Source organism: Scyliorhinus canicula, chromosome 14 (genome assembly GCF_902713615.1).
Source record: "Scyliorhinus canicula chromosome 14, sScyCan1.1, whole genome shotgun sequence".
Lineage (NCBI taxonomy): Eukaryota > Metazoa > Chordata > Chondrichthyes > Carcharhiniformes > Scyliorhinidae > Scyliorhinus > Scyliorhinus canicula.
This window is the reverse complement of record NC_052159.1, coordinates 59,559,790-59,582,167: the sequence shown is the minus strand read 5'-3', so window position 1 is coordinate 59,582,167 and position 22,378 is coordinate 59,559,790. Positions and strand designations below refer to the sequence as shown.

General features: G+C 42.7%; 1 protein-coding gene across 1 annotated transcript in view; it reads left to right on the top strand.

Moving 5' to 3' along the window:
* The window catches only part of ddx10 (DEAD (Asp-Glu-Ala-Asp) box polypeptide 10), a 310,337-nt gene that overhangs the window by 164,355 nt on the left and 123,604 nt on the right, over window positions 1–22,378 (top strand). The window contains exon 16 of the mRNA XM_038818958.1: window positions 14,800–14,850. Coding sequence (XP_038674886.1) covers window positions 14,800–14,850 — 51 coding nt within the window. The remainder of the gene's footprint in view (window positions 1–14,799; window positions 14,851–22,378) is intronic.

Sequence of the window (22,378 nt, the reverse complement as noted above, 5' to 3'; positions counted from 1 at the left end):
TTGTCTTCAATACCCAAGATAAGACGTACGCGAACCCCTGCCAATATCCCCAAAGTTTTGGGCATGCCCAGAACATATGGACATGGTTCGCTGGTCCACCGCACATCTGACACACTTGTCTTCCACCCCAAAAAATCTACTCATCTGGGTCGCTGTCATGTGCGGCGGGTGCACCACCTTAAACTGGATCAAGCTGAGCCTTGTGCATGTAGCGATCGCTGTTGAACCTGCTTAGCGCCTCCGCCCATAGGCCGTCCTCCATCTCGCCCCCCAGTTTCTCTTCCCACTTACGCTTCTGCTCCTCTGTATGCGTCTGCTCCGCCCCCATTAATTCTTTGTAGATGTCCGAGATGCTCCCCTCCCCCACCCATCCCCTAGACACTACCCTATCTTGAACCCCTCTGAGTGGCAGGAGTGGGAAGGATGGTACCTGTCTGCGCAGAAAGTCCTGCACCAGTAGATATCTGAAATCATTCCCTGTTGTCAGCCTGAACGACTCCTGCAGCGCCCTTAAGCTAGGAAAGCTCCCTTCCAGAAACAGGTCCCCCATCTTCTCAATCCCCGCCCTTTGACACACCCGAAATCCCCCCTCTATGCTCCCCGGAGTGAACCGATGATTGTTGCATATTGGGGACCAAACTGACGCCCTCACTGCACCAACAGATCTCCTCCACTGACCCCAGATCCTCAGGGCCGCCACCACCACGGGGCGGGTGGAATATCTCGCCGGCAGGACCGGCAATGGCACCATTATCAGTGCCCCTAAGCTGGAGCCCCTGCATGAGGCCGCTTCCATCCGCTCTCAAACCGCCCCCGTCCCCACCACCCACTTCCTTATCATCGCAATATTGGCCGCTCAGTAATAATTACTGAATTTTGGCAGGGCAAGCCCCCCATCCCCCCGATTCCTCTCGAGCATCACCTTTTTCACCCGTGGGGACTTACCCGCCCAAACAAAGCCCAAAATGATTTTGTTGATCCTCTTAAAAAAAGACCGTGATATGAAAATCGGGAGGCATTGGAACACAAATAAAAATCTCGGCAATATCGTCATCTTAACCGTCTGCACCCTTCCCACCAGTGATGGCGGGAGCGCATCCCATCTCCGAAACTCGCCCCTCATCTGCTCAACCAGCTGGGACAAGTTCAACTTGTGTAACCGGCCCCAGTCGCGCGCCACTTGTATCCCCAGATACCTAAAGCTGCCCCTCACTAACCTGAACGGTAGCTCTCCCAGCCGACCCTCCTGGCCTCTTGCCTGGACTACATACATCCCACTCTTCGTTATATTCAGTTTGTATCCCGAAAACCGACCAAATTCCCCCATAATCGTCATAATCTCCTTCATCCCTGCCCCTGGATCTCATAATCTCCCTCATCCTTGCCCCTGGATCAAGGCCCCCAGTTTCTAAACAACCACTGCTACTTCTGCCAGCCTATTTATTCTTTGAGCTGTAACCCCTCGAAGCAAAATAGAAACACAGATGGAACTGAAACCAACACCCAATTTGACCAGCATGAATCTAACTGTAGGTTTTACCTTTTTAGACTCAGAAACATTAAATTAAACCGACTTAAAATTATACCTTATTTCAAAAGTTTACCAATACAAATGTAAAGCTCTTAAAACTCTTTTTTTTCCTAACAATGTAAAATAAAAATAACCTGTAACTATATGAAACTGAAAGGAAAGGGCATCACATTTCTCCTACTTGTGTGGACAATGCACCACAGTGCTTTAGTAATAAATCATTTTATAGCTAAAAATTGTTCACATTTGACTTGTTTTTCACGGAACCTGTTGCTCAATGGAATTGGAAGGAAAAATTAGAAAAAATAAATTTAGAGTACCCAATTCATTTTTTCCAATTAAGGGGAAATTTAGCATGGCCAATCCACCTACCCTGCACGTCTTTTGGGTTGTAGGGGAGAAACCCACGCAAACACGGGGAGAATGTGCAAACTCCACACGGACAGTGACCCAGAGTCGGGAACGAACCCAGGAGGAAGGAATAATTTATAGCAATGTAGCAAAGTTTAATCCATACTGTGGGCCAAACTCTGAGTCTGAAATAGTTACAGAAAGGTATCACTTAGATTGCATGGCACCCAGGTTTCAAATAGATCCACTGAGGGCTAACCTCTGGTATAAAGTAAGTGTATTGTAGATTTTAAATGAAACTTTCCAGCTGAGACATTTGATTTAAAGAATGCTGTTGGTTGATTGTTGAAACTGGCAGCTGAGCAGATTACCTGAATGACGTGCCTGACACTGAAAGTAGTCATTATTTGTGTCCTGCTGCTTTAAAGTGCAGGATCTCAAATTACATCCACTTTGGTGTTGGAATAGAAAGTTGGAGGTTTGATTCATCTCTCTTTTCACGTGGAATACACAAATTGCACTTGACATGTGACCGAGAAGAATTATAAGTATTAAAGATGATTACTTATGGCTTTTTATCACTGGTCTCCTCATTGATCCTAGCTCAGCCATTCAGTTAACAATCTACAATTGATACTCACACAGGTTGCCTCTTTAAATTACTCAATTGAACCTTTGTGCACGTGTCTTGTCATTTTGAATTATAATACACACATCTCATGTGCAGTATTTCTATATTCTTAACACAGCAGTACTACTTTGCTGAGTGCAAAACCTTTTTTTTCTATTTACCTGCTTGGTCTTAGAGATTTAAAGTCAATCTATTTCAGCACTTCAATCCCACTGAGGACATCTGTCTCATTTCTTCTATCTGCACAAACACGGTCCATCAACACTTTACGCATGCAGTTTAAAGTGACAAAAAGTGTTGTAGAAAGAAAGAACAAGGTAGCATTTATGTAGGTAGCTCTTTTTACTACCTCAGGATATCCCAAAGTGCTTACAGCCAGCAAATTATTTTGAAGTGTAAGCATCCTTGTAATGTTGCAAAGCACAGGAGCTAAACCGTGCACAGCAAGGTCATAAAAATAATGAAATAATGTTGAAATAATTTGTTTTAGTGCTGTGGTGAGCATTGAATAATGGCTACTACATGGAGTGAAACTATCTTACTTTCTATGAAATAATGCAATGATACTTCCACCCCAGAGGGCAGACTTCTTCTCTGATTATGCATCACTGCATCAATAAAAGTATTGGAATTATAATGGACCTCTGCACCATGCAGGCAAATGTGGGAAAATAGCATTAGCTGTATATCTGTTATGCACTTTTCCCACACAGTGCTTCACTCTATAGGAGAATTGCAAGAGAAACATACGTAGCTAGTTGCCAGCCCTTATTTATAGGTTGATGTCAGATATCTTGGAGGCTTTGCACCATTTATTTTAAATAATGGCTATTTTGACACGCAAATTTGAAAGTAGAACTGCTGGATTCTACTTTTAGTTTACAGTGATTCTAGATAAAGTTTGGTTTGCTGATTCAAAGCATTTTGTAAAGAATCTGCAACAGGAGATATAGATATTTTGAATGGCTAGATTAGCTGCTTGGAAGTGGCATTGATTTAATAAGGACAGTGATTTGCTATAAATGATGAGCTGAGGGGCGGATGAAATGTTTATAGTAATGCTCGAGATTAATACTGAAAAAATTCCCTTCGAGCTTGTGGCAATAAGAGCAGGCAATTTATTGTAGGGAGTCTCAAATGATTAACCAAACCTGACTGAGGACTTTTAAGTGGAATAATACTGACTTCTTTGAAATGCAGCAAGGCTGTTTGCTAGAGATTTCTAATTTTGCTTGATGTAAGCCAATGTTCTAGTTGTTAAAGGAATGATGTCATTGTGATCTTTCTGAAGATAATATAAATCTATATTGGTCAGGAAGCAGCCAATGTGGCCTGTAAAATGTAGCTTGTAAAAGCCAATACATAACCTACTGCATTTCATTTTACAAAAAAGAAATGATAATTAAAAATGAACAAAAGTTATGTCTTTGTGAGCGATATGTTCTCATTAAACATGGGAAATGGTTCATTTGAACCTAATTGCAAATAAAAATTGGTTCTTCCTCATTTGTTCAACCGTTGGATAAAAATGAACATTCCATCATCTAAAGAAGAAAATATCCAGGATTTATTCCCTTTGGGGATTTACATCATTCTGAATTCATCTGGTCAGCAGCTCTTTCCTAACCCCATTAGAAAGCCACAAATTACATTTCTAATGCGCTTTGACATGGCAAAACTTCCCAAGATGCTTCACTGGAAATTAACCAAGGAGACTTTGATAGTAAACCCCATGACATATTATTAAAGGTAAACAAAGCTTAGCCAAAGAGCTGGGTTTTAAGGAGTATTTTAAGAGGAAGGATAAGTTTACAAGGAGGGGAGAATTAGGGAGGGAATTCCAAAGCCTCAGGCACAGATATTATTGGTGGACAGATGAAGTGCAGGATGCCAGAATTGGAGGTCCGAAACCATGAAGGTTTGTGGGGCTGGAGGAAGTTACAGAGAGAGGGGGAGGCATGGTAGCACAGTGGGTAGCACTGTTGCTTCACAGCTGCAGGTTCAATTCTGGTTTGGGTCTCTGTCTGTGTGGAGTCTGCACATTCTCCTCATGTCTGCGTGGGTTTCCTCCGGGTGCTCTAGTTTCCTCCCATACGTCCCGAAGGTGTGCTGTTGGGTAATTTGGCCATTTTGAATTCTCCCTCTGTATCCGAGCAGGCGCCGGAAAGTGGCGAGCAGGTTCTTTTCACAGTAACTTCATTGCAGTGTTAATGTATGCCTACTTGTGACAATAAAAATTATTATTATTATGAGGAGAGGCCATGGTCAAACTTGAAAACCGGGATGACAAATTTTAAATGCAGGTGCTGCCACATGAGGAGCCAGAGAATCACCTGCAATTGCTCTTTTTTCTGCTACTGCGCTATCATCTTGAGTCATCTAAGGGTCCATCCTTGTTCTCTTCCTGTTTCTTAGCTGCATGTCACATCATCTGAAAAATCGACAAGATCGACATGTACTCTGACAGCACCTATCTCTGTCTCACCATAGCATGGCTCTGACTGCTCAAACATGTGAATTAGGAGCAGGAGTAGACCCATCGGCCCCTCTAGCCTGCTCCTCCATTCAATAAGAACATGTCTGATCTGATTGTAACTTCAACTCCACATTCTCACCTATCCTCAATAACCTTTCACCTCGTTAATCAAGAATCTATCTAGCTCTGCCTTTAATATATTCAAAGACTTTGCTTCCACTGCCTTGTGAGGAAGAAAGTATCAGAGACGCATGACTTTGTGGGAGGAAACTTTTCTCCTCATCTCGGTCTTAAATAAGCAACCCCTTATTTTTAACCAGTGACGTGTAATTCTCCAACAAGGGGAATCATCCACCCTGTGAATAACCTTCAGGACCTTGAAGGTTTTGATCAAGTCAGCTCTTATTCTTCTAAACCTTATTGGATACAAACCTAGCCTGTCCAATTTTTCCTCAGAAAATAACTCAACCATTCATGGTATTAGCCTAGTAAGCCTTCTCGGAACTGCTTCTAAGGCATTACATATTTCCTTAAATAAGGAAACCAATACTATACACAATACTCCAGATGTAGTCTCACTAATGCCTTGTACAACTGAAGCATAACTTTCCTATTTTTGTAATCAATTCCCTGTAAAATAAATGATAACATTCTATTAGCTTTCCTAATTACTTGGCCTTTTGTCATTATGCACTGTAACACCCAGATCTCTCTGCACCTCGGAGCTCTGCAATCTCTCACCATTTGGATAATATGCTTCTTTCTTATTCTTCCTACCAAAATGGGCAATGTCACATTTGCTCCCATTATACTCCATTTGCAGATTTTCCCCCACTCACTTAACCTATCTATGACCTTTTGAAGCCTCCTTATGCCCTCTTTTCCTGCCTATCTTTCTGTAATGAGCAAATTTAGCAACTATACCTTCAGTCCTCTCATCCAAGTCATTTATATCAATTGTGAAAAGTTGAGGTCCCATAACGGATACCTGTGGCGCACTACTCGTCACATCCTGCCAACCAGTTAAACTCCAAAGACCCAACTAGTCCTGAAGGAGCAGAAATTTCCTCCAACCAAAAACTGCAAAGAACAAAGACATTGCCTTCCACCCTCCTGTTTCCTAACCATCTACTTCATGCCTATCCTTGGTCACTTGAGTTACATTTAAATCTCTTGTCCTGGGCAATTTTGAAAATAGAGCTCAGTCTATTTTGTTTAAATTAAATAGTCTATTTGAAAGCATTACTGCTAAGTTTAATTTCATTTCATTTTCATTTCATTAAGTGAGAGAGAATATGTGGAAGTGAAACACCAGATCAGTCAGTAACCTTATGCCAAGTTTAGGAGGTCACATAAAATTTAACACAAATCATTTTATTATCTATCTTTTGGAGGTGGAATAACTAACTGTACCTATTGTAAATCTACATTATTTCATTGTTACTATTCACATATCCATTCATAAATTTTAATAAACTCCTCGACATCTCCTCAGACATCAGATGGCTTATTTGCTGCCATGATGTTTGTTCTGTCAACTTCTAAGGTCAAGGAAACTTGAGTCCATTCGATGCTAACAATAAAATAGTAAACAAAGAGGGAACCTGTAAAACCTATCCGGACGTATTACTCTTTTGTTTTGTTGATTATCTCAGGATTCTATAGTACTTTTGTTTTGGGCTGAAGCATAAAAAGCATGTTAATTTAGGAGTACAAAGAACAAATTGAATGAATTGCAGGTGCAAATTTAGTTAATCTCTCCTCGGTTCAGTCCTAAATAGCCAACCTCTTAGTGATGATTCTGTGACTGTCTTCTAAATTCCCCAGCCAGAGGAAACATATTTTCTCAGTAATGCTCCTCTCAAGCCCTTTGATTTTGATTTGATTTATTATTGTCACATGTATTAGTATACAGTGAAAAGTATTGTTTCTTGCATGCTGTACAAACAATGCATACTGTACATAGGGAAGGAAGGAGAGACTGCAGAATATAATGTTACAGTTATAGCAAGGTGTCGAGAAAATATCGACTTAATACGAGGCAGGTCCATTCAAAAGTCTGATGGCAGTAGGGAAGAAGCTGTTCTTGAGTCGGTTGGTCCGTGACCTCAAACTTTGATATATTTTTCCTGACGGAAGAAGGTGGAAGAGAGTATGTCCGGGGTGCGTGGGGTCTTTCATTATGCTGGCTGCCTTTCTGAGACAGCGGGAATTATAGATCGAGTCAATGGATGGGAGGTTGGTTTGCGTGATGACTGGGCTACATTCACGACCTTTTGTAGTTTCCTGTGGTCTTGGGCAGAGCAGGCTCCATACCAAGCTGTGATGCAACCAGAAAGAATGCTTTCTATGGTGCATCCGTAGAAGTTGGTGAGGGTCGGAGCTGACATGCCAAATTTCCTTAGTCTTCTGAGAAAGTAGAGTCGTTGGTGGGCTTTCTTAACTATAGTGTCGGCATGGGGGGACCAGGACAGGCTGCTGGTGATCTGTACACCTGAAGACTTGAAGCTCTGGACCCTTTCTACTTTGTTCCCATTGATGTAGACAGGGGCATGTTCTCCACTACGTTTCCTGAAGTCAATGACAATCTCCTTCGTTTTGTTGCCATTGAGGGAGAGATTATTGTCGTCGCACCAGTTCACCAGATTCTCTATCTCATTCCTGTACTCTGCCTCGTCATTGTTTGAAATCTGACCCACTATGGTGGTGTCATCAGCAAATTTGAAAATCGAGTTGGCGGGGAATTTGGCTACACAGTCATAGGTGTACAAGGAGTATAGTAGGGGGCTGAGGACACAGCCTTGTGGGGCACCGGTGTTGAGGATGATCGTGGAGGAGGTGTTGTTGCCTATCTTTACTGATTGTGGCCTGTGGGTTAGAAAGTTCAGGATCCAGTCACAGAGGGAGGAGCCGAGGCCAAGGCCACGGAGTTTGGAGATGAGTTTCGTATGAATGATGGTGTTGAAGGCTGAACTGTAGTCGATAAATAGGAGTCTCTCATAGGTGTCTTTGTTATCTAGATGTTCCAGGGTAGAGTGCAGGGCCATGGAGATGACGTATCATCTTGGGGTAGCACGGTAGCATGGTGGTTAGCATAAATGCTTCACAGCTCCAGGGTCCCAGGTTCGATTCCCGGCTGGGTCACTGTCTGTGTGGAGTCTGCACGTCCTCCCCGTGTGTGCGTGGGTTTCCTCCGGGTGCTCCGGTTTCCTCCCACAGTCCAAAGATGTGCGGGTTAGGTGGATTGGCCATGCTAAATTGCCCGTAGTGTCCTAAAAAGTAAGGTTAAGGGGGGGGGGTTGTTGGGTTACGGGTATAGGGTGGATACGTGGGTTTGAGTAGGGTGATCATTGCTCGGCACAACAATGAGGGCCGAAGGGCCTGTTCTGTGCTGTACTGTTCTATGTTCTATGTATGCTGTGGACCTGCTGTTGCGGTAGGCGAACTGTAGTGGATCAAGGCAATCCGGGAGGCTCTAGTTGATTCGTGCCATGATTAACCTTTCGAAGCACTTCATGATGATGGATGTCAGAGCCACTGGATGATAGTCATTATGGCACGCTGCTTGGCTTTTTTTTGGTACAGGGATGATGGTCATCATCTTGAAGCAGATAGGGATCTCAGATTGTTGTCAAGAGAGGTTGAAGATGTCTGCGAATACCCCCGCCAGCTGATCCGCGCAAGACCTGAGTGCTCGTCCGGGTACCCCATCCGGGCCAGTGGCTTTCCGTGGGTTGACCTTCGATAAGGCTGCTCTGACGTCTGCAGTGGTGATCTCAGATACAAGTTCACCCGCAGTTTCTGCGGTGGAGGGCTCACTCTCGCTGACCTCTTGCTCAAAGCGGATATAGAATGCATTGAACTCATCAGGGAGGGGTGCGTTGGAGCAAACGATTTTACATGCCTTCATCTTGTAGCCCGCTATGTCTTGCAGACCTTGCCATAGTCGGCGGTGATCCATGTGGCTAGCCTGGGACTCGAGCTTGGTCCGGTACTGTCTTGTGGCATCTTTGATGGATTTCTTTAGATCACATCTGGCTTTCTTGTAGATGTCTGGGTCGTCTGACTTGAACGCCTCAGACCTAGACTTCAACAAACAGTGGATATCCCTGTTCATCCAGGGTTTCCAGTTGGGAAATACGCGGATTTGCTTCTTTGGCACACAGCCTTCTACACACTTCCTAATGAAGTCAGTTACTGTGGTGGCGTACTCGTTCAGGCTGGTCGCAGAGTTTTTAAATACTGACCAGTCCACTGACTAAGCAGTCGCGTAGGAGATCATTGATTCCTCAGACCAACAATGCACGACTTTCTTTGACGGATTTTCCCGCTTCAGTTTTTGCTTATAAGCCGGAAGCAGGAGCGCAGCCTTGTGGTCAGATTTGCCAAAGTGTGGGCGGGCGATAGAGCGGTAGGCATGTTTGATATTTGTGTAGCAGTGCTCCAGGATGTTTGGGCCTCTGGTGAAACAGGTGACGTGTTGGTGGTGACTTGTTAGTACGCTCTTGTGCTTGGCCTGATTGTGTTCTTAGTTTCATAAGGTTTTGATTGTCCTAGAGAAGGACTAGGAATGATCCAGAGTAAAAATAATGAGAGGGGCAATTTCAATGGGGTGAGAACAGCTTTGGCCCAGGTAAATTAGAATCAGAGGATGGTTCAGGTATAGTTGAGGAACATTCCCACAAGGGAGAAAGGAAGGACAAACAAAGCAAAGCTCTGTGAATGATAAAAGAAATAGAGTGTCAGGTGATAGATGTCAGGTTGATAATAAAAGTGAGAAACTGGCTGAATGTATGAAGCACAGAGGGAAGTGAAAAAGGAAATATGAGAAGCAAAGAGAGAGAAACTGGCTGAATGTATAAAGCACCAAGGGAAGTGAAAAAGGAAATATGAGAAGCAAAGAGAGAGTATGTGAAGCTACCGGCAGCTAACAAAAAGAAATGAAAAAGTCTTTGCTTGACGTAGAAATAGATAAAGGGTGATAAAAGGAGGACTGGGGTTGATTAGGGACCAAAAGGAGGATTTGCACATAGGGCAGTGGGCATGGCTGAGATACTAAATTGAGTGTTTCAGTTTACATCTCTACCAAGGAATTATGCAGCCAAGTGTTGCCCGGTTTACTTGCTATAAATATAGCAGTCAATATGGTCGCCTTCCTTAATCATAATTATGTTTACTTTCGAATCGCCAGGTATCTCTCGATACCGCCACAAACCCGAATACTGATCAAAGAACCAATACACCAGTTAGTTCAAAGTCAATACTATTTATTTACACACAAAAATATCTACTTATGCACAACAGTACTACAAACGAAACTATCTCTTACGCAAAAGCCTATACTTAACTTTGGGTGCCCACTTAGTCAGAGGAACAATGGCCGTTGTTCGGATCTGAGGCTGTTGGGTTCGAAGAGGTAACATGAGAACAGCAAAGGTCGTCCGTCTGGTAGCGAGCGTTGACCTTTGACTTACTTGCTTCTGGTGATGCTGGTGGATGGGTCTTTCCGCCTGAGAGCCAAATCCAAGAGAGCGAATCTCTCGTGAGGGTTCCTTCTGATACTTGGAGGGGCTTTGCATGCTATTAGGCGGGCCTTAAACTTGGCCCCAATTAATTGGGCAGCTTCTTGATCATTGTTATTGATCTTAACCAATAAAGTGGTGGGTGCTTTGATGGCTGGGCGTGTCCTAGGTGGCCGTTGGCCTGGCTTTGTGTCTTTTGGTTGAGGTACTGGCGCCAAGATGTCTGCGACAGTATCAACTATCTGAGTGTTAGTCCTTTGTTCCTCGGAGATGGGCCATCAATGTGTTAATCGACCCAGAGTTTCGATTCCGTCTGGTAACTGCTTCCCAAATATACATTCAGGCTCTGTGCCTGCTTGTTATTTAGTATTGTCCACATTTCCCTAGAGTCTCTGAGTGCCTATTTTATGTTCTGAAAGTGGCCATCCCAGATGGCTACACAAGTCATGGCGAAAGAGGAGGTAGTTGAGGCATTGGATAGGCGAAATATCAGTGGAGGTATTAGAAAGTTTTCTGTTACTCAAAAGTTGATAATCACCAGGACTGGATCACTTGCATCTGAGAATACTGAGAGAAGTAAGGGTGAAAATTGCAGAGGCACTGACTATAATTTTTGAATCCTCCTTAGATACAGGGCTTTGTTCAAAACCGCGTTTCATGATGAAGCCAGTCAGTTTAACCTCAATGGCTGGACTGATTTTAAAAATGATAATAGGGACAAAATTGTTAGTTATTTGGGAAAATATGAATCAATTAAGGAAAGCTGTTACATATTTATTCAGGGTGAATCCTGTTTAGCTAATTTGATTGTGTTTTTTTATGAGCTAATAGAGAGGGTTGATAATCGGTTCTTAGGTTTTGCATGGACTTCCATAAGATGTCTGATAAAGTGCCACGTAATAGTGGGTGACCGTCTGTGTGGAGTTTATACTTTGTTCCTGTATCTGGAAGGGTTTCCTCTGGGTGCTCTGGTTTCCTCTCAGTCCAAAAATGTGCTGATTAGATGTGATTACTGGGATAGGGCGGGGGCTGGGTCGTGGTAGGTGCTCTTTCAGAGGTAAAAGCAAATTACTTTGGATGCTGGAATCTAAAACAAAAACAGAAAATACTGGACAATCTTTGCCTTTCAAAAGAGAATTGGATCATTATCTGAAGGCAAATAAATTGTTGGGCTCCAGGGAAGAAGTGGGACACTGGAACTAGTAAAGTTGCTCTTGCAGAGAGCCATCACATGAATGGCCTTATTCTGTACTGTAACCATTCTATGATTCTGTAACTTTTAAGTTTCAGTTAGATTCTCCTCTACTGAATCCCTCCACTTAGGACAACCCCTTATTCCTGGAACAAGTATAGTGAACCTTTTGTCACACTTCCTCTAGGGAAAGTTCTTCCTTATGTAAGGAGATCAAAACAGCAGACAGCATTGGCTTCATCAAAGTCCTGCATTACTGTAGTAACAATTCCTTGCTCTTATACACCATTTTTTTTATTGACTGCACCTGCATGTTAATTTTCTGTTATTCCATGTATCAGGCACCCAGATCCTCTGAATGCAATTGTTTCCCACTCTCTCACCTTTCAAATGAATTCTGATTTTTTTCCCCCCAACCAAAGTGGATAACTTTTCACTTTGCCACATTGTCTTCCATCTTCCATGCTTTTGTCCACTCACCCGACCAGTCTATATTCCTTTGCAGCCTCTGAGAGCGCTGCTAATGCCTTAACTATGACTTTCCAAAGTCGCTTGATTCAGGAACCATTCCTTTAATTGGAGAATTGTATATGTCTCTCTGCTATTTAAGGTGAGAGAGGGAAATGACAAAATTGTAGACCACTTTGCCCATTATGCGTTGTTGGGAACTTGATAAAGCTATAATTAAGAATAGAGTTGCTCAACGCCTTGAATGTTTTCAGCTGTTCAGAGGTAGCCAGCATGGATTTGGGACGAACAGGTCTTATCTGATTAACCAAATTGAATGTTTTGAAGAAATGACTAAAGTCACAGATGGAGGATGTCTGTGGACGTTTACATGGACTTCCAGAAGGCATTTCTCAAAGGCCATCATAAGAGACTGTTAGTGAAAGTTTAAGCTCATGAAATTTATGGAAATTTATTGGCTAGGTTCAGAAATTGGCTGAGAGGGAGGAAACAGGGAATAGAGATAATGAGTATCTACTCTAATTGGCAGGCTAAGACTAATAGAATCAAAAAAGTCAAACAATGATCTATGATGGACCACAACTGTTCACTGTAACTACTAACAGTTGAGATGACAGGATAGAAATCCACATATATGCACATGTGCTGAAGATACAATAGGCAACCTTGTATGTGATGTAGATGGAAGCAAACTATGGGAGAGATACTAATAGATAAATTGGGCAGAAATGTGGCAAATGGGCAGAATTCAAATTAGTTCAATATAGGAAAATTTGCTAATATTGATAGATCGGAGTACTTTTCAAATGGTGAAAAGCTGGAAGTAGTTGCAGTTGTTAGGATACCAGACGAGAACCCCAAGCATTTTTTAAAAAATTGTAAAACTGAGGAACGGATTATTCACCCCAGGAGTGATGACTCTGACCAATGGGTGTCTTTTATGTTAAAACAAACTTTAATTTAAACACATAATTAACCACATTAACATCAAATTAATGGCTTTACAATTATCAGTTAAACACTTTTAAATGAAAGGGAATATTTGAACTTCCTAGCTATACCTGCTACTAATTCCAATTAAGCAACCCAATACAGTTCAAATGCCATTTGTAAATAAAGTTAACACAACATGTTTACTTGCTTAGAGGTGTAGAAACTTTTGGAGAAAGTTGCCTTCATGATCAGATCCTGTACACTGGCTCAATCTAACAGCATTTGACAAAACTGCTGTTTAACTTAAAATCCTATAATAGTCTGCAAAACTACAGACAGATCTGGCTCTTCCCATTAGTTACATCATCTGTATCCCACGAAGTTCCATGACATGCTTAGCACAGGACTAAACACCACTTCCTCATAAATTATTTACACTCCAGAGAATCTCCAGCAATCAGAACACTATTCTATTAGCCCTTTTATCTGTAATCAAGTAAGTGGTTAGGAGAAATAATTACCTCACCTTTTATGACTCTTTAATTACAGCTTTAATAGACACACCCTATATGCATTTCAAACCAGAGTTTTTACTAACATTACTGCCACAAATATGAAATGTAATATATATCAATTTCTACATTCATCACACAGTTCAAAGAAACATAATGGCACATGTACATAGACCATTAAAATGTCGTGGACATTGCAACAAATATAAATAATGAAATATTGGCCGATGGATCTGAAGGAATAGAATACAAGGATTAGAAGTGAAGCTAAGATATGCAAAGCCCTGATTACATCATTTGTAGAGTATTGTGTTTAATTCCAGCCACCAAAAATTAGGAAGAATTTATTGGTCTTGGACAAAGTGCAGAGTAGATTTGCTTGCATAATACCTGAACTCCAAGGGTTAAATTAGGTCAAATTAGGATTATATTCCTTGAAATTTAGATATTTCAGCATACTCTTTACAATTGCTCCCAAGATTTTAAGGGGAACTGGCAGGTTAGATAGAGTGAAACAATCTCAACTGGTTGCAGAATCTTGGGTTTAGGGGAAATAGCCTAGAAATTAGAGCCATAAACGGATGTGGGGCGAGGGTGAGTAAATGGAGTTAGGTGGTATGGTCTAATTGAATGGGTGCTAAGCACACTTGAGGCCTAATGGCCTACTTCTGTTTCTAAGTTCTTCCAGACTTGAAACTATTTGCAAAAAAATCTTTGAATTAATCCATTTTCTCTCTGAAATGTATCCACTGAGTTTGACCATTAAGGCCTGTCCTCTTTCATAAGCATAGGGTATTTGTCTCTTTCCTGGTTATGTATCTGTAAATTTTATATTGATTTCACTTTTATGCACTGTGCCCCATCCCAATAGGAACTGGACTGAGACTGCCAAGAATAATTTGAGTTAGGAACTTTCAACCATCAGACAAAAGAGATTTTTATTCTGTTAGCTTGGGCAGAATTACCACAGGTCTTAATACTTGGCACCACTCAAACCTCATGGGAAACCTTTAAAATCACAAAAAGCAAAAAATGGTTATGAAGCGAGGGTTGATACTCTAGGCGATAAAGAAATGGAAATTACTTCTTGCTGAAAAATTATTGAACATAAAGGATTGGTTTACTATGTATTTTGTGGCTATTGCGATTCAACAAAATGAATTCATTTTTCTTCTGTTTTAAGATAAAGAGGCTCAAGGAGAAAGCAGCAAGGCAGGCAACCAGAAAGAAAGATGTAAGTGTAAGTATATTATCAGTCTTCTTATAAGTTGGAAGTATATAATTCAAATATAGCACACTGTAGCAACATTGAAGTATCCTAGACGCAGTCTACTAATAACTTGATACAGATGGTTTACCTCTCCAGCTTAGGCATTCAAACTAGAACTAATATGGCACTGAATTTATCAACACTGACTTCCCAATAGGTTCTAAATGTATGCAGTGTGACAATTGAACATTACTGCTTTTTTATTTTAAAATGCAGCCTTAAAATGATTTCCATTTTGTAATGGATGTCTCCAACACAATTTGCACCCTTGACTTTCAGGAATGAAAACAATGAACTAACTATAGACTTCCAGCAGTAGCCGCTTCAATCATATTAAGAGTTTCAGCTGCCTTAATCAACTTTAGGATGAATTGATTAGCAAAGGCTATACCAGTAATATTTTGATATGATGATCACTGCTTAGAAGTAATTTAATAGCATTTAGCTTTTTCTGAGTTATCATAACAGATCCTTTGCTCATTGAATACAAATCCTGTTTTTGTTTTTTAATTTTCAGTCTGTCGCGGTCTTGAACTGATGTTTCGTTTAGAGTCCTGTTGAAATAAGTAGTTCTGATATGAATAGGTTACTGTTCGTGAGAATTGTAAATGCACCACAAGTTGTTGGCAAACAGCAGAATAAGGTACTTTTCTGGAGGTGTGGAGTGCATTTGCTTTATCCACGTTTTATCCACATTTACTGAGCATGTGATGAGATGCTTGTGTACACCAAGTTCTCTTTTCCACCTCCTCGTGATAAAGTGCATTAGAGTGTTCTGACTGTTAAATCTTTCTGAATCATGAGTGGATGTGTGAGAATGGGCTGTGCTCATGGGTACATGAGATTGGTAGTGGATGTCCAAATCAGCATGATTCTTTCACTGAAGGGAAGTTTGGGGGTGTCTGTTTTGGCAGTACCCATCCAAATATGTAGATAGATGTATTTGTGGTATGTTGGTTGGTGAGAACATGTTCAAGTTGGTTACTTCCCCGAGTTAGTTCCTTCAGCACATGATGCTATCCCAGCAGTACCTTCCAGGACTTGGCCAGCTCTGTCAGTGGTGGGTGGAAATACTACAAGGCCACTGCATTGAAGTCATTGCCTCCCTTGTCCGCGTGCTGCGAGAACCTCCTCCAATTGATGTCATAGATGGAGAGTCCTGATTCATCAGTTGAGGAAGGATGGTAGGTACTAATCAGCAGGAGTTATTTTTAGCCAGGCTTGACCTGAATTCACAGACTACATTGCTTTGTGTGCAGTGTCCTAATCTCCAGGGAACCTATCCTGCTGGTAGGGCAGAATTGATGCATGTTTGATATGTAGCCAACATTACAAATGCAGATAGGTCAACAATAATAGAAGACATCTGTTTAAAAATACCTACTTTAATACAAGTCAACTATTTGAATTTATATTGTGGACTGACATTGAGGTGTGCATCTATGTCAACTCAGATGTTTTACAGCATGTTGTAAATTAGTTATCCTGGACAGGACAGTATTTCAGACCGCTTTCAAGTGAATGTTTACATTTTGTCCTAATAATATATCCTTTTTTAAAAACTTCTATATATCATTATTACATTGCGTTTTCATCATCCCAACGAAGATCAGAATCTCTTGAGTAAGTTAATGATACTTGCAGTAAATTTTGTTTGTGGCTTGCTTTGCTAGCTGCATTAGTTAAGAACATTTAACAAAGCGAAGGTGTGTTTTTTTTTAAAGCAGTGCAAGTATATTTTCATGTACATGGTCATCAAGGTGAGTAAAAACTGAGTGTACGCATAAGGTGAAAGAGAAGATATTTAAGAAAACACAACAGGAATGAGCAGCATTTTGTATTTGCAGAATGAGAAATGAGATTTTCATATTGCATTACTTGAATACAGCAATGGGGCGAATGTGATAGTTTGGCTTAAGGAAATGATTAAGGGCGCAAAAAATTTAAGACGACTCAGGTGGCCAAGAATGATTCTGAGCACACTCGGCAGTATCTATGGAGAGAAGAGATAAGATAATGTTTAGGGTAGGGACTCTTCAAAACTGTAAAATACACATATTTAGGATACATGAAATAAATTTAATCTTCCACTTAAGTCTTAAAAACAGTCATTACCCAAGGTAATTTTATCTTGGCATTTCTTTTCAAATTGGCAGAGGGATATTGACAGCTGAAGCAAAAATCTATAGTAATCTGTAAACCACCACACAATATATCAGTCTTCATGTATTATAAAATCTACTTTTGTTTGAGATCTCAAAAGTAAAATTTCAGAAATCTTTAGTTTCCTAAATATGAACCAGAGAAAATGACCCTTGACTGTGGTGCCAGGAGGTGTTTGTGTGGTGATAGCAACAAGTTACTTTACATCTGGAGGAGTCCTATCGAACACCTATAGTGAGTCTTCCTGGGACCATATTCATTGACATGCAATATGAGAGGAAGGAAATGTTTGCTGCTGAGAACTTAATTGAGCAAGTTGCCTGTGACAAATTATCTTGGTGGAGAACCAAGCAGCTCTAGGCATAAATCCTGGTCACCACAAAACCTCTTTTTGGTAGTATGAATGATAATACTGGGCAGGTAGCCAAGTGAATTCTTGTATTTTAGAACATTGGCCAAAGTCTCAGATTACAATTTTACAACTTTTAATGTTGTTAAACCCATTGTGCAGAATATAGTATCAGAAAAGGTTAATTATATCAGGGTGGAGTAAACTAATTGTGAATTTTCGAGCATGTTGCACAAACATCACGATTTTTAGCCACCTAGCCTTTGCTGGCAATACAGCTTCTGATAACTTGATGCCCCATCTACCTATGAATCATGCTTAATGATAAAAGCTGCATTCAATTTGAATTGTGATGTCTTGACCAAGACTACAGCACAGGGTCTAAGTATGGGATGCTAGCTTCTTGCAAGTAAATTTTTGCAGCCATTGCTGTTAGGCCCTTGGGAAGACATTTTGTTTTTTTTTTAAAAAAACAATCATTTTGTCAACTATTTATTGGTGCTGATTCTTATCTGCTAAAACCACTCAGAATTTTAACTCTTCCTCTGTTGGGCAAGCTTGGTTGCCGGCCCATCTTAATCAGGCACCTGCTCATTCTCCATTTAGCCTGTTCTTATTTTGCTTCCACTTCTCTTCATGACCCATTCTGCTCTGGTGGTGATGGCGATAGAGGTTGAACAGTGAGATGGGGAATGTGTGACTGGTTAAGGAGGATCTTGTAGGAGAACAAGGAGGTGAAGGGGCAGAGGTAATTTAAAAAAAAATTCAGAGTACCCATTCCCCCCCCAATTAAGGGGCAATTTAGCGTGGCCAATCAACCTACCCTGCACATCTTTGGGTTGTGGGGGTGAGACCCATTCAGACACGGGGAGAATGTGCAAAGTCCACACGGACAGTGACCCAGGATCAGGATCAAATCCGGGTCCTCGGCGCCGTGAGGCAGCCGTGCTAACCACTGCGCCACCATGCGCACAAGGGCAAAGGTTTGATCTTCCTGCAGCACATTAGAGACTGGTTGTTGGACAGTCTGACAGCAGTGATAGTGGAGGAAGGCAAAAAAGAGCTGAGTGTATATGCATATGCACGCAGCATACTTGTAGACATTGACACCATGTCTGATGTTGCCAGTTTTGATAAGGAAGATCAGTGTGTAGAGGATAAATCCTTTGGTGATTCCCAAATAATGGTGCATTGGACAACTGAAAGAAATGAAAAACATGTCTACACAGATGTAAAATTCTGTCTGCATAAACTCTAATGAAATAGCTTTTCAATTACTCTGTTATCCATATCAATTTTGATAATTTTTTATTGGGTTGATAACTCAAAACTATAGTGTGAACTGGAGTAAGAGTCTCACAGGAATATACAACAAGTTATTGAAACTTTAAAGTAAACATGCTTTTGGTTTACAGGGACTGGGTTACATTAACTCAGATAGTTGATGAAAACCTTTTCTTTCAAAAGCTTTAGATGTTATCTAAATTATTTTGGACATTGCCTCAAGATCTGGAATGACAATGACTCAATTTTTACTTTTTCTCAGATTATGTAATGAATTGAGTCATAGTTCGTGGTTCTGTATTATTCTTAATTCTAGATCAGAGTTGCACCGTCTTTCTGAAAAGATTATAAAGTAGAAAATGTGTATTTTGAAAAATATGAAACAGTATCATAGTTAACAAATATGTTTATTCTAGAATTATACAAGTGGATCTCTTGTACTGTTGCACATGGTTAACTTGGAGAGAACACAGGCAACTTCAGTTGTATTTTGCTGTGGGGTTTGCAAGGACCTGAGTAGTTCCTGCTTTGTACCCTGCTCCATCATTTTGAGCTTCTCCCATCAGCTAACTCCCAGTGCATCTCATAACCCATGGCTATATCATTCACTGCTGCTCCACTCATTCACATTATTCTCCTTACTCACTTGCGTCATTACCAGTATCTGCTCCTCTTCTATTCCCACATCATTCCCCCACCCCATCTCACCGACATCGGAACCCAGACTCCACATTCCATTCACTTACCGTGGGAAATTACTGTCTCTCTTTCAATGGGACCTTTAAACTCACATGCTTTGTGGCATCTAGGTCCTCCTTCGCTCCACATCTTTCACTCTTCGCCACTGGAGCTGGGCACATGCTTTGCTGCCCGAGAGCTTCACCTGGCATCAGTCATGAAGGTCGGACGAGGCAGGTGCTTCAGAATTTAAGAGCAGGCAAGTCAGTACGGGGTGGCTGAATGGCACTCCTGTGAAGTTGACACCCATGATTTCTTGCAACCCAACAGTGACAAAATTTGAGCTGCTTTAGCTTGACTGAATTTCCCTGACCTGGTTCCTAATCCAACCCAGTACCAGGAGGATGCTGGGAAAGATACCGGACCTGGGCTCTCACAGGTTGGTCATGGGAGGGGACTTCAATACAGTTATGGATCCTGGCTTGGACCGGTCAAGCTCGAAATCGGGCAGGGTGCCAACAATGGCAAAGGAACTAATTGGGTTCATGGAGCTGGTGGGGTGGTGTGGATCCATGGAGATTTGGGCAGCCGATGGTGAAGGAGTTCTCCTTCTACTCACACGTGCATAAAGTGTACTCCCGGATTGATTTTTTTATTTTGAGCAGGGCCTTTCTGGCGGGGGTACTGGATTCGACGATTACAATCTCAGACCATGCACCGCACTGGTTGACCTGCAGGTTAGCAAAGACGTTAACCAGCGCCCACACTGGAGGTTGGATGTGGGACATTTGGTGGATGGTGGTGCGAGCGGCTGAGGAAATACATTCAGAGCTACCTGCAGGTCAATGACATGGGGGAAATTTCAGCAGCGGTGGTTTGGGAAGCACTGAAGGCAGTGGTCAGGGGGGAGCTGATCTCGATCGGGGCTCATAGGGAGAAGGTTGACAGGGCAGAGACGGACCGACTGGTAAAGGAGATATTACAGATTGATAGGAGGTATGCAGAGACCCCAGAGGCAGGACTTTTAAGTGAACGGTGAAGATTGCAGGCGGAGTTTAGCTTGCTGACCCCAAGGAGGACAGTTGAACAGCTGTGAAGGGCGATGGGGCGATTTATGAACATGGAGAGAAGGCCAGCAGAATGCTTGCACAGCAGCTTAGGAAGAGGGAGGCAGCTAGGGAGATAGGGAAAGTAAAGGATGGAGATGGGAACCTGGTTGGTGATTCAGTAGGGGTGAATAAGGCATTTAGAGATGTTTACAGCAGGCTGTACAGGTCGGAACCCCCTACGGGGCCGGAGGGGATGAGGCACTTCTTGGAGGGACTAAATTTCCCAACGGGGAGCGGGTAGAAGGGCTGGCGGCCCCAATCAGGTTGGAAGAGATAGTGGCAGGCTTGAAGGCCATGCAGGCGAGTAAGGCCCCGGGTCCGGACGGGTACCCAGTGGAATTTTATAAAGAGTTCTCTGGGATATTGGGGCCAGTGTTGTTGAGGATGTTCAATGAGGCAAGGGAAAGAGGGGTGCTGCCCCCCAACGATATCACAGGCAACGATTTCGCTGATTCTTAAGCGGGACAAGAACCCGGAGCTGTGTGGGTCCCACAGGCCGATATCCCTGTTGAATGTAGATGCCAAGTTGCTGGCCAAAATCTTGTCCTCCAGGACTGAGGATTGTGTTCTGGATGTTATGGGGAGGACCAGTCTGGGTTTGTTAGGGTAGGCAATTGATGGCCAATGTAAGAAGGCTGTTAAATATGATCATGATTCCCCCAAAAGGTAGGGAGGTGGAGGTAGTGATCGCAATGGATGCAGAAAAGACTTTTGATCGGGTAGAATGGGATTTTCTGTGGGAGGTACTGGGACGGTTCGGATTTGGGCGGGGCTTTATTGACTGGATCAGGTGAATGTATCGAGCTCCTGTGGCAAGTGTATGGACGAATAGGACAACTTTGGACTATTTTAGACTGCACCGGGGGGGACAAGACAAGGATGCCCCCTCTCCCCACTGTTGTTTGCGATGGCTGGAGAACCGTTGGCAATTGCTCTGAGAGCCTCAAGGGACTGGTCGGGGGGGGGGGGGGTGGAGGTGGAGCACAGGGTTTTGCTCTATGCGAAGGATCTGCTTCCGTACGTTTCGGACTCAGTAGAGGGGATGGAAGAAATCATGAAGATTCTAGGAGAATTCGTCCGGTTTTCGGGGTATAAGCTAAATATGGAAAAGAGTGAGATATTTGTGGTTCAGGAGGGACGACTGGGAGAGCTGCCATTTAGGTCAGTAGGGTACGCTTTAGGTACCTGAGCATCCAAGTTGCGTGGAAATGTGACCGGCTGCATAAATTGTATCTGGCCCGGCTAATGGACCAAATGAAGGACTATTTTTGGAGATGGGACGCGCTTCTGTTGTCTCTGGCCGGGAGGGTGCAAACGGTGAAAATGACGGTCCTCCCGAGATTCCCATTTGCATTTGTGTCTCCCCATCTTTATTCTGCGGTCCCTTTTTTGTGGGTCAACAGAGTTATCACGGGCTTCGTCTGGGCGGGCAAGACCCCGCAGGTAAGGAAGGTAATGCTTGAGCGGAGTCGCGATTGGGCGGGCTGGTGCTGCCAAATTTGAGCAACTATTACTGGGCGGCTAATATAGCCATGATCAGGAAGTGGGTGGTGGGGGAGGGGTCTGCATGGTGCGTATGGAGGCGGCTCCTTGTAAGGGCGCCAGCCTGGGGGCGTTGATAACTGCAACTCTGCTGCTCCCACCAGCATGGCACTCCACCAGCCCCATGGTGGTGGCGACCCTGAGAGTTTGGGGCCAGTGGAGGTGGCATGTGGAAGCAGTGGGAGCATCGGCCTGGGCCCCAATTGGTGATAAACACCAATTTGCCCAGGGAGTATGGATGGGGGGGGGGGTTCCGGTAATGGTGGAGAGCGGGGATTGAGAGGATGGGGGACTTGTTTATAGAGGGGAGCTTTCCGAATACAAGGGCGCTGGAGGAGAGGTTTGCATTGGCGGGGAGAAACAAATT